Genomic DNA, 18,459 nt, shown 5'->3' on the forward strand with positions numbered 1-18,459 from the left:
AGTGCACGTGTTCGTTACACTAGCTGGATAATAGCACTCATTGTTTTAGGGTAAATAAACGAGACAGAAGCCCAAATCTTTTTTTTTAGGGGGAGGTCTGTAATAAAAGTATTCCCTGACTGCTCTGTGATATAAAATTAACTTTTCTCATTATATTGTCTTTCCTTCTTCTGATCATCCTCCCCCAGGTGAAGTCAGGAGAACTTTGAACACCTACTTAAAGTCTCTACTTCAGTAACACTTCCATTTTCTTATTGTTTTACATTTTACGGTTTCTGTATTTTCTGGGAGTATCGATGGGAATGTGTGCTCAGAGGCTAAATACGGTTCGCAGCAGTGTCCAAACTCCTATTTTATTCAATGCTGAGTGTGAGGTCTATATTAAAACGCAGAGATTTGCTTCCGGACAGGATTGAAATCATGAGACAACCACGGAGTTCAGTGAAAAACAGTAGGTAATTCAGCCAGTTATTATCTCAGTGCACAGACATCATCGATTCAGACAGAAATGACACCACAGAGGAGGGCCTGTAAAAGAGAGAATTATCCCAGGAACTTATGGGAATTTAATCCCGCCTGGATTTTGTTTCGGATCATCTTATGTTCCAAATATAAGAGAAAACAACACAGGTGTCGTCCATATGTTAAACATGGACAATAGATATTGTATTGTAATGATCTTATGACTATTGTAAAGTCAAAAGATCTTCAAATCCAGTCCTGGGTTTTGTTGTTACCACCAGAGGTCAAATGTACATTGGATGCAACTGACTGACCACCACATGCCTCAGTTATAGCCATATAACCCAGTGATAACAGAATCCAGGACTAGAACCTGGATTCAAATCCACATTTGATCTACATGCAGCGTGAATGCACCTGCTGGGTTAATTCATGCCATCAGTGATCAGATCAGTGTAACATTAATTCTCTTACTGATGTGTGTGTGGCTACTGGCTTTGACCAGGAGACTAGAGACAATAGCGGTTTCCAGCCCGGGTCTCGGTGTATTTCACTGTTTTCTATTCTCCAACGCATCCACTTCAGCTCAGAAAAGACTTGTTAATGAGCCACTTAATTAGACCTGATGTTAGAGCAGGAAAAAACAACAGAAGCAGGCAACGAATCACAATATAATAGGAGGAGAACAGCCCTATACGGGAGAGCTGGGCGATATGGCCAAAACGTTACCACGATACATTTTCTATATCGATTAATCTCAATATTAAACCATGATATCTAAACACTTTTTATTAAGGTTCAAAATATATGTCCTAGATATCCGCTAGCTGTCCAGTCTGTTTGAGCTTAATGTGTTACAAAGCACCAATGTCAGCAAATGGGGAAGAGGGGAAAGGAAAGTCTCGGCCTGGTATTCTAGTGTTTCTCTGTCGGCTCATGGCAGAGTCATCTGGAGGTGTTTTTGGGCAACGGAGAGAACTGCAAACGTTGAAAAGCACAAACTGAAATGAGAATGGCTCTATTCCTGCTCCAAAGTTTGGTAATATGGACTTATATTTGCTGTTGTCCAAACTCAAAAGTGCTACAAAACTAAACAACTTGAGCTACAAATGAGTTTCTGTGGAAATTCAAACAATGAATTAAAAGTTACAGACAAGTTAAACTGCAGCCACCAAGAAACAACCGTCGTTATTTCCCTTCAAACAAACCATTCCACCTTAAAATATGTGGAGCTTAGAACTGTGATTCCCTACAATTGTAGATGTTCCCTTTAAATCAGCTAACAGCTGCGCCATAACTAGCCTTTGAGCTCAGTCTGGAGCTTCATTAGCTTGATACATCCATGGACAGTATCTCTGTATCTCGCTGGGAACGAACTTGTGTGGTTCTGGGACCAGTTCCATGTTGGTGGAAAAAGGGCTACTTAAGAACCATGTTGAGGAAACAGGATTTGACCTCATTATCCTATGGTCAACACTAGATCACACAATATCAATAACACAAAGAAGAGTTGTGTTAATTCTGAATGAAGATATAACCTTGACATTCACTAAAAACTTAGACAAACATCAAACGGTGACATAAAAAAGACAAACGAAGAAACCAGCCGTGTGGAAACAGATGTGAACGCGCTGAAAGTTAACCCCGAGAACAGGGAGGCAGGTGTAACCATGTCCAGAGCTGATTAGAACAATGTATGCAGGCAACAGACTCAATTTGTACAATGTCTGTATTGTGTGTTCCATTATCTCATTTGTACAAACAGAGAAACAACCGAAATGCGGTTTCACTGCAGAGTGGTAAATTCTCATGCAGAACAGAACCTTAAAACAAAGCCCACCTGCTCCCGGTGGTCCACCTCCCTGGAGAGGCCTGATGAGGAGTGGCAAAACTTGCAATAAACAGGCACCTGCCCGACTCCACTAGCAAACCCCTCCCCATCCCCCAGGCCCTCCGCACCTTCCTTGCATTCATGTGCTCCCCTGTGGCCCACTTAAGGCCTGTACTCCACAGAGCAACTGGAGCCTCAAAAGCCAGGCAGCAACAAAGGGCCAAGCGGTGGGCAGCACTTGCTTTCACCCCCCCACCCCCTCCACACCAAACTCCGCACCCTTTTGAACGAGTCCATCAGGCATCCATCCTTCTTTTATGACGCTCTGCCACAGACAGCTGGGAAAGTGGAGCCAAACGCTGTTACATCATTAGGCTGGTAGCCATGCGGATTAAATCAGATCAAATGTCAAAACGGCCTGCTTCTATCAGATAGAAAAACGTGAGGTAACTGGTAATCGTAAAGCTGCACACATTACACTGATCTGACCATTTGACAGTGAAGTTAAAATGCCAATACTTTTTTTTCAGTGTTTTTCAGAGGTAGATAAATGTGAGGTGTGACAAAGTGCCTCAAAAAAACGGTAATTTTCACGATTTTTGAATTTGAATCTGTTCAAACGTTTCAGCGAGAGCTTTCGCATTGGACGCAAACTTTAATGAAGAAAATTAACCTCACCGCAATGTTCATGGTTCGAAAAAAATGACAAAACGATATCTGTACGTGTTTATGGCGCATTTCGAAAATGTAATCTACCTTCTGAACACCACAGCAGCAATCACTGAATAAAACTAACATCATAAGACTTTGTAAAAAAGAGTGAATTTGAGTGAAATTTAGGCTTAATTTTTTTAAAAAAATAAGGATTTTAAAGCTGATGAGCCTGAATACGAGTGAAGGTTTCTCATGAACAGAGTGCCGATTATGTTTTACCACTGGAGCACCTGAATATTGTGGAGTAGGGTGTTGCCTTAATCGCTAGTCATTCCATCAATTCCAACAGGAACATACCGTGTATAACTCTTCAGAGACGTTGATTAAACAAGTAGAATCAGCTGTGCTCCTGGTTAATTAGAAAGAAAACCTGCAGCCACACTGGCCTTTTGTGGATAAGAGTCGTGAACCATGGTCTACATTTAGCCAAAAAATCCAATATCAGAATCTAAATACAAAAACAGAACACCTACCCAATGAACAAATACTAATTAGAATTTTTTTTAAAAATGCACCACGCTATTCTCCCATGTGCATCACTGTGCACAACCCCACCCCTGCACTCCCTCTGCTCTCAAACACAGCCCAAGTCACTCACGTTCCCCAGCAGCACATGAGAGAAGACAAGCTTCCATTCCAATACAAAATGCAATAAATTGGAAAAAATATGGGGGAAAAACAAAAAAAAACTATTTTCCTCCAATAACTGTGACAGATATTACTGTGGAAGATGGGCCTCTTCTTGCCACGTGGAAAATATATAGAGTACAGTCGCAAATCCATGCTGCGAACCTGTTAATATTGAGCGAAATGGAAAAAATACAAAAATAAAAGTCACCTTGACAATGGCCTTGAACTTGCGCTTTCAACATAATGAAAGAACAGACTGTTTCCGTTTTATTTCCCTGTTTTATCAGTATTTAAAGGAAAGGTAGAACAATGATCTTGTATAAATCCCAGTATTTATAGACACCTATTGGGCAGTTAAATTAGACAGAATTAGGATCAGTACTGGTGAATACATGGGAATCAAGTATAAACATGCAGCTTTGGGGCATTCCTACTGATCGTTTTACAGTGTAGGTCAGTGCCACAGGACTCGGGTAAGGTGTAATTACAATATAAGCAGAAAACCCTCACATGAAGACTAAAATAAATCGTAGCTAATTAAAACAGTCCCAGTTGGTGTGGGGTTCTTATTTCACCAATTCCCTATTCAAGTGCCCACCTCAGCTCCAAAAAGCAATGAAAATGGATATGAATTATTTACCCAGTCAGCCTCTCCTTAAGTGATTGGAAAAGGAACAGGATACAAAGAACAGGTGGCATGGCCCTATTTTTGCTCTCCGCCTGCCTTTAGATAAGTGGTAATGAGATCTGATAACTAGTCGTTTCTGACATCCTGCCCTCTGCTGTGAACATGTGGTGGAAGGCCAGGCACTGAATATCTGAAAATGACCCCAAAGCTCACATGAACCATAAAAAGAAGATCTAAATAAATCAGGCACGGAAAGAAAAACCTGACCCGAGAGTCAACATCAAAAATATAAAAACATCTAAAGGAATCAGCTGTGATTTTCTCTTGATTCATTTTCTATTCAAAAGCCAAACAGGTAAATGTCCTTTTGTCACGTTTTTTTCTTTTGTTGATACCTCTTTCAGGGAGATGACTCTAAACCCTTTTCTTTAATCAAATGTTAAGCACCGCAAGTGACAGAATAATTGGCGCTAAATTTCTTTGTCTCAATTTACTCTGAAAATCAGATTAGACTTTAACTAATCGTGCGAATTACCCTCAAAGGCAAACATTGCAATCCAGAATCGTATATGAATATCCAGCAGAATAGTCAAGACACAAAACGCAGGCCTGAATGATTAGTTTCCCAGTTCGCCGCCTCCAGGTAAGCCTACCGAGCACCTGTCGAGTCCTCACAAGCTGCTCATGGTGCACAGCTGTTTCTCTGCCTAATGAAGACAACAGGGGGACGGAGGCAGCGGCGCAGCTCACAGAGGATTCTGATGCAATTCTAAGAAACGGTCGGCATTTTGTTTACAAAGTTAGAAAGGGGAGAAGACTAACATCGGACTGGGACACTGCATCATCGTGTCCGTCAGTGCTGTACACTTATGTGGCGAGACTCAGAAATCCAGCCGTTTGGTTGCAGTTTTTAAAACAACCGAGGTGCTTACAGACGTCCCACCACGAGACAGGCAGCTAGTCACTGTTCTGCTGATTTTACAACAGCAGTCGCGTGCAGATTTGATACTCCACTGAAAATTTTGCCCGTGCAACACAAGCAACTGAGTGGGTGTGCACTTCCCATTTATACTCTGGGGTGGAGACCAGGAGCCGACATATTGCATCAGAAAATAACAGGTGAAAAACAGGTGTGAAGAAAGGGGTGGTGGGGGTGGGACATGGTGTGGAGGGCACATATGTGAAGAGCTGTAACAGGGGATGTATCAATACAGGACTTGTGAGCTGACTGCACTATTGGACATTTATCAAATACATCTTCTAGCTCTGATTTATAAACATAAATATTATATTCCATCCATGTCCCAGACATACATTAAAGCAAATGAGACAAGTCCGTTGTGTTCCAACAGTAAAGTAATATCACTTACAGGGAAGCCATGTTTGAAACACACACTCTGGGAACATATCCACCGGGGATGTGCACCAACAACACTGTCCTGTTCAATTTAATGGCAAGTGTTACGAAGGTCTATGTCCTGACACTAACACTTATAAACACCTTCCTATAAACAGTTATAAAAATTCCTTCCTTCGTTGACAGTGAAAGCCAGTATAGACAGGAAAAAACAAATTAGATTTCGAAGCTTTAGCACTGGTGTTAACTGAGGCAAACAAATCTAGAGCTAGTTCTCATCCTACACATTCATCATACACATCAATGTATTTGATCAAACTACCCCACTCCCCACTGTCAGCCACATTCACCATCTGTTTAATGTAGGTTTATATTCACGCAAGGAGTTATCGTTATAAAGCAATATTAATATTTGAAGTATCAGTTGTAAAATTACATCTCAGAAGCTATCTTTATTCGGTGTTGTATTTTAAACAAGTTTACACCAGCATTAAAAGACTTTAAGTGGTTTCTGTTGCAGACAAATCTCCAAATTTGAATAAATAACATGAAATTATTATTTTTTTAGATTTGTGGCATATTCCCATCAGGTCAGTTTTGTGTGTGTGTGTGTGTCAGATGGTCAGGATAACTGTTTTAAATCAGTCTTTTTCCTTGTCTTGATGGTCCAAAAAACCCACGGTGTTAATATTATAAGTGTTTAGTCTTGGCTTATGCAAACATTTATCATTCACTTATTCATTCACTCCCTCACTTCATAACAAATGATTCATTTTGTTACTATATGAAATAAAGAACACGAGTTAATAAGTCTAGAAGAGTCAAAAATTAAAAAGGGGACTTCTTTATGAGACACTGGCCAATGATGGTCAGCTGGCAGTCGCTGGGGGAGCCTAGGACTAGTTTGAAAAAGTACCATAAATGTGCTCCTGTAAAGAATAAGAAAATGTTTTAATTCAGAATGACACCGTATAAACGTTCAAGGCGAAAACAAAGAAGGTTAGCGGTGTGTACACACTCGCCTTGGCTGAAGTAACTAGCCTGCTACCTCAGATTAGCTGCGCTTTCACATTGCTAGCTCTAACAATGGATAGGCAGCGAAGGGAGCCAGTTAGTCATGGAAAAAATGTCTGTTTATTAACACAACTTAAACACGGCATGTCTGTATTTGGACTGTTAAACCCTTCCAATGTTCAAAAATTAAATTAACAACAATTGCTGCTTTACAACTACGACAAAATTGCTAACATTAGCGCAGCTACTAGGGACTATCAGCTTTATTAATAGCAACGTTAGCTCATTCATTCAACTCAGCTAACGTTCATTTTTTCACTTTCGGGGAAAAGATATATTTAATAAATAAATAAACACCGAAAGAACACCACACGCGAGCAAGGGTTACTTTAACGAGCTACAAACAGCTGATGTTGGCTTTCTTTTTCGAATAGTCCGTTCCACCTTAAATGGCACAGCGGTTGCTTACAGGCGCCTGCGTGTATGTAACGGCTGCGCTGTGCCGTTTAAGGTGGAACGGACTATTGTAGTTCAGCCTCGTGTCGGCTAGCCGAAGAGACCCGAGAGAAAGCACCTGCTTCTAGGCGGTGGAGGGGGAGAACATACAGTCTGAGAACTAAAAGGTTAAACGCATAAAAAGCAAGTATTTCCCTTATTGTATCAGATTTCTCAGTTTTAGAAGCGAGTTTTAATCGTTAAATGCGAGTGCATTTTTTAAACCCCCGAAAACGAGAATTCGTGAGGCAACGCTGCAATGCGAAAAAAATACAAGCCTTTAAAATATAAAAAGGCAGCGCTGGAAAAACAGAAAAATTAAATAAAGAGTGTATTGTGTATTTTACAGCGAACCCGCGTTTCCAGAAGAAGCACAGATCTTCCTCACAATATAAGACAGAAGAGAGAGATAAAGAAACAAGTACGAGGCAATCACCACCACCACCACCACCATCTTCCTCATCAATATCATCAGCAGAAACAAAAACACACAAAACACACTCTCGACCAGCGCAGGGTTTTAATAGAGAAGGAAGGAGAAAGGCAGCTGGAATATTCACCTGCGGTGTGTGGCGGTGTTATTGTGCGGGTGAGGATGAGGATGGCCGCGGCGGTGAAGGATGGAGCGCCAGGAGCTTGTTGTTGTTGTTGGTGGGTTACAGTCGCCACGACTACGGTGACTATGGCGCTGAATCACACGGCAACGGTTGCTATAAAGCGCCGCCTCAGCCTCAACCAAACCCCGAGGAGCAGTAGCTCCACACCGCCGCAGCGAACGGAAGAGCGAGGAGACACGGGGCGGGATTTACGCCACCACCACAGAGATAGAGATTCCGCACGGATACGCCTTAGTCAAACGGATGCATTATACACATGGACATGGAATGTATGGATATGAACAAAGCAACGTTAGATAATAAACCACCAAACATTTCCTTGAGGGAGCACGTCAGGGGCGTCACCTTTGTGGTGGCCCCGGTGCCCCACCCCCCCAACTCCATTGGGCCAGATTACTGTCCATCTGACCGTGCTCACGACCATTGGATCAGAGCGCTGTCAATGGCCTGAAAATCGTGTCTTAGCATTTTCAACTTTTCAACTCTATTTATTTATCTCTAATAGTTTTAAGACTTTCTCTGGGCCCCTCGGGCTGGTTCTTAGTCCCAGGGCCCCTCTGCTTAAAAATCCTGGGATTGGCCCCTGAAATAAAGAATCAACAGTCTTTGAATGGAGACAGTAAGGAATAAACTAAACAAACAAGAAAATGATATATTTTTATTTTCCAGCATAATGGATGAATAAATGGAATAATGAATAAATGGATAATCATGTTTTAGTACACATTAGACAGACATGTTTGCAATATTACATTTGAGAAAGTGTGATTTAAAATCATATCCAAACCCAGATGAACCCCAGAGCTCATAATTATAGTATAATCTTTAGTAAGACAAATGATGGGATTGGATCTCAGTATTATGAGATGTAAAATCATAATTATGAACTTATTATTAAGCCTCAAGGTATATTGCCAATATCCTTTCTGCTAGCGGGCACCATAAAATAGATTTCTTTAACAGTTAACAGTTGTTTTCAGTTAATAAAATTAAGTAAAAACAAAATTAGGACAGCTTTAAACTTGGAAAAGTGAAATAAACCTAGTAGTGTAAAAACATATTGATTAGAAAATATAAAGAGAACCAAAACTGGCCTTCCTTTAGGTAAAGGGAGCAGCTCGGCCAGATTTAACTGATAACTTGTGCCGAAATTTAAATATATTAAAAGACAAGAGAATAAATGCTAATTTGCCTCATACTGCTGAATAATTCATGAGCTGAGGGTGACCTCGCGGCGGGGGCGGGACTTCCTGTCGGCGGAGTCAAGCTCGGTGGAGAGAGCAGAGAAAGAAGCGAGTTTTGGGTAGAAAAACATTTCAGATGCAGAACTACTTTATTTGACACCTGTAAAGAACCAAATTAAGACTGCTGGATGTTTCACACTTTATCTAACACCAATATGTACTTTAATCTCCAGAGTCTCGCTAAAATGGACACTGTCACAAATAAGACACAAATAAAGCACAACAAAGCTGTTTGATTCAGCAGGATTGGCCCTGGGACTGTGCTAATGGTTGCTAACTTATGGTTGTTATTTGTATTTAGCATTTAATGAAGTCAATTTTATCTCTAAAATATGTTGAAACATTATTAATTTATTTCTTCTACTTTATTGTCCCTCAATGTACCGATATGTGCTCCTTAGAGTGGGTTCCTCACATGGGGGATGGACAAAAGCCTAAGGTTTAGAGTACCTCAGATATCCAGGCCATTAGGTGCTAGTTTAACGGCTGTTAGAGACATTAGAGAAAATGGTTGCTCTCTAACCTCAAGTAGTTATTCCTTGGCTCCCTATACCATTAGTACTGCATTATGTAGGTACTAAAAAACATATTCTATCCCCAAAACCCACATTTTATTTGTAATAAAAAGCAATTAATATTCATCCACAGGCTGCACAGCTCCCTAGCTAACATTTAGTGAAGCTGACAAAGCCTGATCTATGACATATTAAATGAGCTATGTCAAAGGAGCCGTTTGAGATTGAGCCAATAATGAAAGTTGGGTGTGTCACAGCAGTGAAAAAACCCAGGTGTTGAATTCTAAAATGGATTTCACAATTAAAGATAAATTCCACTAATTTGTAAATAGTTCTGCATCATTTAATAATCAATATGCAAATGTTCATTTTTTAAGCTGTTAATATAAGTGTATTTTTAAAAAACAACATCACCTTAAAAAAGGTTATTTCTTTTTATATAAAATGCTTCATTCAAAAGATATTTGTAAAGAATTTTCAACCAGTGTAGTGATAACCCAGTAAACATTTAGCCGTTGATTCAACGTTGAAATAACGTAATGACTGCCGTCTAATCAACGTTCTCTTAAGGTTGAAAATGAAAGTTGAAAAGACGTCCAAACACAGACATTGAAAAGACGTATTTTGGACGTCCATTGACGTTATTAATTGGTCCCGAAATAAATTACTTGTATAAAACGCGTTTTGGACGTCCACTGACGTTATTGATTGATCACCACTTAACTAACTTATTAAGATGGATTTTGGACGTCCATTGAAGTTTAAAATATGTCCTTGACGGACAGACTCCTTTTAGACCCATTTTGAACGTCCAGGGACGCTCCTTGTTTACTGGGAGGAACCAGACCAGGTTTTTAGTTTTCATGCATCTTCATCCTGTGATGCACCGGGTCAATCACCTACGAAGAATCATGGGTAAAAGAAAAGAACACACCATAGAGAGGTTATCAGTCTATCACAGGGAATAAGAGATTCACTCACACGCTCGTACCTATGATACATTTTGCCGACCTGTGTTTTTGGATTGTAGGAGGAAGTTGGAGCACCCGGGGGAAACCCACACGGTCACAGGGAGAACTCTCCAAACTCCTCACAGACAGTGAACTGTGGTGGGAATTGAACCCAGGACACTAAACCCTGCTGTCACACTGTGAAGCCCAGTTTCTAGTTACTACAATAAATTCTTGAGATAAGATTTATGTCTAAAACTGTGTAAAAAATAATAGCAGAGAGTTCAAGCAGTGAATTGTCATAAACACATCACAAGAATTTCCACAAAGCATTTATTGTTTTCAGATTGCGTACAATATTACCACTGTCTGCATTACCAAGAGAAAAACTAATTCGTTGACATGTTAAACAGATGTGATGGTGAAACAGTGCCTAGTGCTGTACAAGAAATATCTCTCACACAAACTGTAAATAGACCAATGATCCATAGTCTTCATGTTTACTTTTATGTTCTGTGGAACTAGAAAGATTAAAATAATTGCCTACATTGTGAAAGAAGAAACATCGTATTGTGAGGCTACAGTGCTTTTTGTGTAATTGCTAAAAGGCTTCTTTAATGGCCAAGATTTGTAGAGTTAAAAAAGTTATGCAGAATTAAGAGGAGTCTATAGGATATTAAACTTTTCAGCAGAAGAACCACAATCAAGGCTTTTTAATGCAAGTTTTGGTTTGTAGCTACTTGGTTTAATGTAGTGGGGCATGTAGTGGTTGGGGTTTCAGTTTCTGACTCAGACAATCACCGCCTTCAATATCACTAACAGATAACAGCAAACCCAGTAAACATTTAGCCGTTGATTCAACGTTGAAATAACGTAATGACTGCCATCTAATCAACGTTCTCTTAAGGTTGAAAATAAAAGTTGAAAAACGTCCAAACACAGACAGTGAAAAGCAACTATTAGACGTATTTTGGACGTCCATTGACGTTATCGATTGGTCACCACTTGATAACTAACTTATTAAGATGGATTTTGGACGTCCATTGACGTTTAAAATATGTCCTTGACGGACAGACTACTTTTAGACCTATTTTAAACGTCCAGGGACGTTCCTTGTTTACTGGGAAGCTCATAATGCTATATTTACCTGCATCTAAAACATGGCTAAAAAATGCAAGTCAATCAGGATCAGAGCATCAGCCAAATGCCTTAAATGTAAAATGGTGTTTATCAGGGTTCTGGGGTGCTAAATAAAGTCAGAACTACAAATGTGATAAGATACCTATTGATATTTATTGGTAAGAAATGGCAAAAGCTATTTAGACAAAAGAGTAACAACGACCCTGACCGTGTTAGACTTAAAAGTGCTGCTATGCCTTTCCCCTTCTTAGCCTCGGTGACTTCATAAATGAATAGCTTTTGGCTGAGTTTCTGGCAAATGACAACGCACCATCTCCAATAATCTTATTTTTGGACGCCCATCTCTTGAGACACCACTGCCTGGTGTGATGGAACGCAGTGTGAGCGAGTGAGAGGTACTTACACAGGAGATCCAAAATAATGTGACCGTACAAAGTGCCCCAAAATGAATGGATGTCAACAGGAGCACTTCTCTGTAGGCAGATTGTGTGGACGCTTGGTTCCTTTCTGTCAGAATAGAAAAGCAGAACCCCTCGATACATACCAACTGATTCTTGATCACACCGCCTCCTTTCCCAAATTAAACTGGTAAACCCCACTGGGAGCCAAAATAAAAAATGGGCTCCATGGCTACCAATGATGCTAAACATAATAATTAGAGCTTTTCAAAGCAATTCTTTCTGTCTGCCTTTTCAGTTCTCTACTTCTGACCTTTGCATTTACAGCTTTTTAAGAAACTGTGAGGCCAAGATGTTCTGAAATTCCTGCCTGTGGATTGAATCAGCCAGAATAAGCTGCCTGTGCTACTTTACTATTCATTATGAACTGCTTTAGTGCTTAACAAGGAAGCTCATAGTATTTTTGATTCATATTCACATACTGATCTGAGAGGGGATGGTGTGCTCCAGCGAAGCATTAAATTAGGAGTTCCCTTTTTCAGACATGTTTGGATTCCATTTTCTCACATTATGGCAATTCTGATCATAGAAAAAATAGATTAACAAGTTAAACTTCAAAAACATAGATTCTCTGTATAATCTCTGTATAAAAACAGGCAAAATGGGATTCAAATCCATTCGGTTACAAACACACCATTAGACTTTGCAAGAGCAATGTTTTACAAAATATTTTTACATACTTCAGTCAGTGATTTAAACACAAGAAAGTCAGAGGTGAATCATCCACAGTGACCCATGATCAAAGCTGGCTTTCACCCCTCGGTGTAGACACAAGAGAGCTGGCTTGGGCATCGATCCACTGTCCTTATGTAAAGGTAGTTGTCTTCAGACACTGTGCGTTCCTGCTCTTCCAAGGCATCCTTCGGTACGGCTTGCTGATCCAACACTGCACTCACAGACATACACAGTTCTGTTTATGCAGGGCCTGTCGTAATTATTACACAATCTCCTGATTGCAGTTATTTTGACTGACAGCAATTTGTGCAATCAGTCAAATTCATGTAAATAAAAGAAAGCAGGGAAAACATTTGTCGAAACCAGTCCCAAGTCTTATACAACAATGAACATTATAACTTTTGCCAAAAGTACCTTTTGAGTCTTAAATAATGTGTTTTTATTAGATTTATTTTCAAAGTGAATGATGTTTTTTGATATGTATCATTATTATTATTATTATTATTATTCATTCATTATCTGTAAGCACTTATCCAGTTCAGGGTCGCGGTGGGTCCAAAGCCTACCTGGAATCATTGGGCACAAGGCGGGAATACACCCTGGAGGGGGCGCCAGTCCTTCACAGGGCAACACACACACTCACACATTCACTAAGGACACTAAGGACACTTTTGAGTCACCAATCCACCTACCAACGTGTGTTTTTGGACTGAGGGAGGAAATCAGAGCACCCGGAGGAAACCCACGCAGACACAAGGGAGAACACACCACACTCCTCACAGACAGTCACCTGGAGGAAACCCACGCAGACACAGGGAGAACACACCACACTCCTCACAGACAGTCACCCGGAGGAAACCCACGCAGACACAGGGAGAACACACCACACTCCTCACAGACAGTCACCCGGAGGAAACCCACGCAGACACAGGGAGAACACACCACACTACTCACAGACAGTCACCTGGAGGAAACCCACGCAGACACAGGGAGAACACACCACACTACTCACAGACAGTCACCTGGAGGAAACCCACGCAGACACAGAGAGAACACACCACACTCCTCACAGACAGTCACCCGGAGGAAACCCACGCAGACACAGGGAGAACACACCACACTACTCACAGACAGTCACCTGGAGGAAACCCACGCAGACACAGGGAGAACACACCACACTACTCACAGACAGTCACCTGGAGGAAACCCACGCAGACACAGGGAGAACACACCACACTCCTCACAGACAGTCACCCGGAGGAAACCCACACAGACACAGGGAGAACACACCACACTCCTCACAGACAGTCACCTGGAGGAAACCCACGCAGACACAGAGAGAACACACCACACTACTCACAGACAGTCACCTGGAGGAAACCCACGCAGACACAGAGAGAACACACCACACTCCTCACAGACAGTCACCCGGAGGAAACCCACGCAGACACAGAGAGAACACACCACACTCCTCACAGACAGTCACCTGGAGGAAACCCACGCAGACACAGGGAGAACACACCACACTCCTTACAGACAGTCACCGGGAGCGGGAATTGAATCCACAACCTCCAGGACCCTGGAACTGTGTGACTGAGACACTACCTGCTGCACCACCGTGCCGCCTATTATTATTATTATTATTATTATTATTATTATTATTATTCCAGAGCCCACCTGGAATCACTGGGCACACGGCGGAAACACACCCTGGTCAGGGCACCGGTCCATTACAGTTTTAATAATAATATATTATTAGAGCTCATGCCATTCCTGTTATCATTTGACAGCTGTGACGTTTTTAAATATTTGAAGTAATTCGCCAATTTTAAATCACAATTATATCTATGACATTATTATATACAGGGCTTTATTATGTAATCAAACAATCTGTGGTGTGTTTGATAAGGATATGTGTTCAGATTCATTTTTAGTTTTATACGAGTATTAAATGTAAATTTGAATTTAAACAATTTGGTTAAAGGGGACTTCTAATGAAAAAACAGTGATTGCTGTTATTTTCAGCATTGTATCTTCTGCCCTAGACACTGCTGTAGGATGTGAGGAGGTTTAATTTTTCATTCTGCACGGCATGACCTTTAAATGAGATATCACTTGCCTGACATTAGAGTTTGCCCACATTCTTAAAAATAAAGGCATCCAGGGGATTATTAAGAAATATGCCGTAAATTAACCACTAAAGATCTTCCTGAGTGGAACAACCTAGAACCAGTGAGGAAATATATTCAAATCAAACTGAATTTGAGGTCAGGAATCTTGTTTAATCAATGTATTTTTTAATCATTTGATGTTCAATCAAAAAGCAATTATGAATGAATAATGATTAATTTCTGCTTTGACTGACTTGTCTTGAAGATGTCTTGTAGAGCTGTAAATCCCAGCCAGGAACCGTTTCAGAATGTAAATGTGTGTGTTGTTTGTGTGAGATGGCATGAACGTGGGTGCACCTGTGATGCTGGAGAGCGTTCTGTGGATCAGGTCGATTTCCTGATGAGTCGTGACTGAGGGACCCAGACTGTCCTCAAACTCGGCCAAATGCATCATGGAACAGGAGGATATCTGCTTCGCCGTCTGTGGTGACTCACTATATGAAGGGGAACACACCGTCTGGCCATGACTAGAGAAACCTGAGGAGTTGGACACAAACAAAGAGAACAGGGTTTGGATATTAACCCCTAACATGTGAATGTAATGCTTTCTTTTCCAAGGGTTATTTCAGTGTCTATGCATTAGAGTTGTGAACATGTGCTCTTTTGTTGTTCTTCTGTTAAAATGAAGGGTATCAATAGGTCGTTTACTTAGTCCCCTTCTGAGAAGCCTAGGGCAAAACAAAACATTTCTAAGAGGGTTTGATTGCAGCAAGAAGAACATTAGAGAGGTTGGGTACTGGTATCGGATGATTAGTTCTAGATCATAAACGCCACTCTAACTCATCCCAAGGGGGATTAGAATAGAGCTCAGTCACTCCAGAGAACACAGGTTCATTGCTCCATAACCCAGTGCTCCTCTACCCAGCACTGGACACTGAGCAAGGTCACCTCTAGACCACGAGTAGCTGGTCCAGAGTTTCAAAAGCCATTTTATTATTTCCTATCCGTAGCTGTGTTTCCACAAAATGTATTGCAATACTGATATATTGGCCACCCCTAGAACCTACCCTCTGCACTGCAACTCAAATAAACACAGACGTGGTGTGGAATTTGATCTGATATTTCCTCAAAGCAAGACGGTGCGCTTGGAAAACATAGGGAGCCACCGTACACAATGCAAGATAAGGTCTGCATGAGACAGATCTATTTTTGACTTTGCCTTACAGACAGCCATCTGTTGCTCGTGAAATGGAAGTACGGATTCATGAATCATTCAGCTGGACTTCTTCCCCAGCAGTAGAGTTAATATGCATCAGGAGCAGCGGCTTACATATGCATTTGATTTCACCTCGCAGCAAACACCGCCTTCAGTTATTGAGATATTGTGCCTGAACGCGGTGGAGATCAGAGAAAGTAAATAATATGTATGAAATGAAACGGTTAAAAGGACGCCGCAGCCAAAATGAAACCTGTAGCCATTGCTTCATCTGCTGAAAACATGTTAATTCAAGTTTACAGCAGGGCTGCAACACCGCAGGCATTTCCAATAGACGGAGAGTGCATTTGCCGTAACGTAAACAATGTGAAACCTTCAAACGTGTGGCCGTTAAAGGAACGGTAGGTAAGATTTGGGGCTCTGGCTCTTAGGGTTTCCCGTAGGGTAATTAATTTGCATAGCACTGTACTGAAATCAATGGGGGAGAGGTATGGCAATAAATTAGGGTCAAAATTTTGAACAACCCCAATTTAGCTCCATAGAGAGAGGGGGATGTTTTCCAACACTCCTCCAGAAGCTACATAGTGCCATTTCTTCAGTGCTGAGTCAAAAGTAGCTATGGCAGTGGCTCTGTTCTCCTTATTACAGGTCAGTGAAGCATGACAGTGGTTTTGAAGCTGTAATCTTAAAGACAAAATATTACTTAGTGTTCCTTTAACTATTAAGTATTGGTTGATGACCTATTTTTCACAAATTGAAAACCAGATGAGATCTAAATAATGAGAACTATGAAGATCAGAACTCTGACGAAATGTGTTACACTTTCCGTCAATGATTAAAAACAAAACATAAATTTGAAAGAAATATGACTTTTTATTTCTCAAAGAAATTGTTCTTTGGGAATCGATTCCTCTTCACTATCTACCGCTGCGTCCGAAATGACTCCTTATTCACAATTCCCCACATTTCTCACTTTAAAGTGCACTTTAACCAAAAAATGCAATGGATAATGGGTATTTGCTACAATGGTATGTACACTACAACAAAATGGCAGAACCACAAAATAGTGCACTATATAGTGAATAGGTCACAGTTTAAAAGTGAAGAGGAATAGACCAAACACTTGATTCTTCTGGTGTCAGGTGTCCTGTATCTATTGGCCAATGATTTATAAGATTCAGATGAAACCCTTGAATGTTAAATAAACTAATTAATTAATTCATTCATTTATTATCTGTAACCCTTATCCAGTTCAGGGTCGCGGTGGGTCCAGAGCCTACCTGGAATCATTGGGCGCAAGGCGGGAATACACCCTGGAGGGGGCACCAGTCCTTCACAGGGCAACACAGACACACACACACACACACATTCACTCACACACTTACACCTACGGACACTTTTGAGTCCCCAATCCACCTACCAATGTGTGTTATTGGTCTGTGGGAGGAAACCGGAGCACCCGGAGGAAACCCACGCAGACACAGGGAGAACACACCACACTCCTCACAGACAGTCACCCGGAGGAAACCAACAAACCCACAACCTCCAGGTCCTTGGAGCTGTGTGACTGCGACACTACCTGCTGCACCACTGTGCCGCCCCCTAAACAAACTAATGTTAATGTTAAATAAAGTGGTCATATTCCTTCATTAATTTTAGAAGTTATTTTAAACGGTGTGCGGACCCCGGGACTTGAGCTGCCGGAAGACGAAGAAGAAGAATAAGAAGAATGTGTTTTTAAATGTAACATAACTTGTAAACTACTGTAAATGAAAGTTGGTAATAAATATTTCCTCTCAAATATTAAAGCTATTAAAAATACATGACTAATATTAGGTCAATTTTTTAATGGACTAAAACTACACTAAAACAAATACATATTTTAGTCCAAAGACTAAGACTAAAACTGAATCAAAATCAGCTGCCAAAATGAACACCGCTGATTTATTTATTGCTGTGGTATTACCTTCAGCTGGATTTGACTGGAAATAAATGAACAATGGACTGACTTTTGTAAAGTACTGTTTGCATTTTTTCAAGAGGCACAACAACAGCGCTAAAGAAGCAATCAGCTAACTGCAAGCTATTAAAAGCAAACTGTGTTTATTTATACCATAAATAATCAGCAACTAACAGTGGAACGTACCATCCTGATGAGGAGGGAGGGATGCTGTGGCATGGTCTGAGTATCTGGACAGTCTGCTTGTCTTCTGGGCTGCCACCATGTGGTGGTGTGAGTGGGAGACCGAAGCAGAGGGCTGATGGGGCGGCCGGGAGCTGTGCTGCTGTGCCGTAGGAAGGTCAAACCTGAAATTTCAAAGAGCGTTTATCTCCATGTGTGTCCATCACTGAAGATCTCTGATGATCCTTTTTAAAAAAGTGGTTTATTTGATGAAAAAAAA

The 18,459-nt window shown here is 40.9% G+C and overlaps 2 protein-coding genes across 6 annotated transcripts in view; both read right to left on the bottom strand.

Moving 5' to 3' along the window:
- Positions 1-8,046, bottom strand: part of rfx3 (regulatory factor X, 3 (influences HLA class II expression)) — a 30,858-nt gene extending 22,812 nt beyond the window's left edge. For all 4 annotated transcript variants that reach the window (XM_066650921.1, XM_066650919.1, XM_066650920.1 and 1 more), the window contains exon 1: positions 7,692-8,046. The gene's annotated coding sequence lies outside the window, so the exon portion shown is untranslated. The remainder of the gene's footprint in view (positions 1-7,691) is intronic.
- A 2,784-nt stretch (positions 8,047-10,830) lies between these two features.
- glis3 (GLIS family zinc finger 3) overlaps positions 10,831-18,459 on the bottom strand; it is a 37,726-nt gene continuing 30,097 nt past the window's right edge. For both annotated transcript variants that reach the window (XM_066650891.1, XM_066650892.1), the window contains exons 9-11: positions 18,204-18,364; positions 15,199-15,378; positions 10,831-12,941 (exon numbers count right to left, since the gene is read on the bottom strand). In XM_066650891.1, coding sequence (XP_066506988.1) covers positions 12,808-12,941; positions 15,199-15,378; positions 18,204-18,364 — 475 coding nt within the window. In that variant the 3' untranslated portion in view covers positions 10,831-12,807. The remainder of the gene's footprint in view (positions 12,942-15,198; positions 15,379-18,203; positions 18,365-18,459) is intronic.

The sequence above is a fragment of the Hoplias malabaricus genome, chromosome 18, assembly GCF_029633855.1.
Source record: "Hoplias malabaricus isolate fHopMal1 chromosome 18, fHopMal1.hap1, whole genome shotgun sequence".
NCBI classification, from domain to species: Eukaryota; Metazoa; Chordata; class Actinopteri; order Characiformes; family Erythrinidae; genus Hoplias; species Hoplias malabaricus.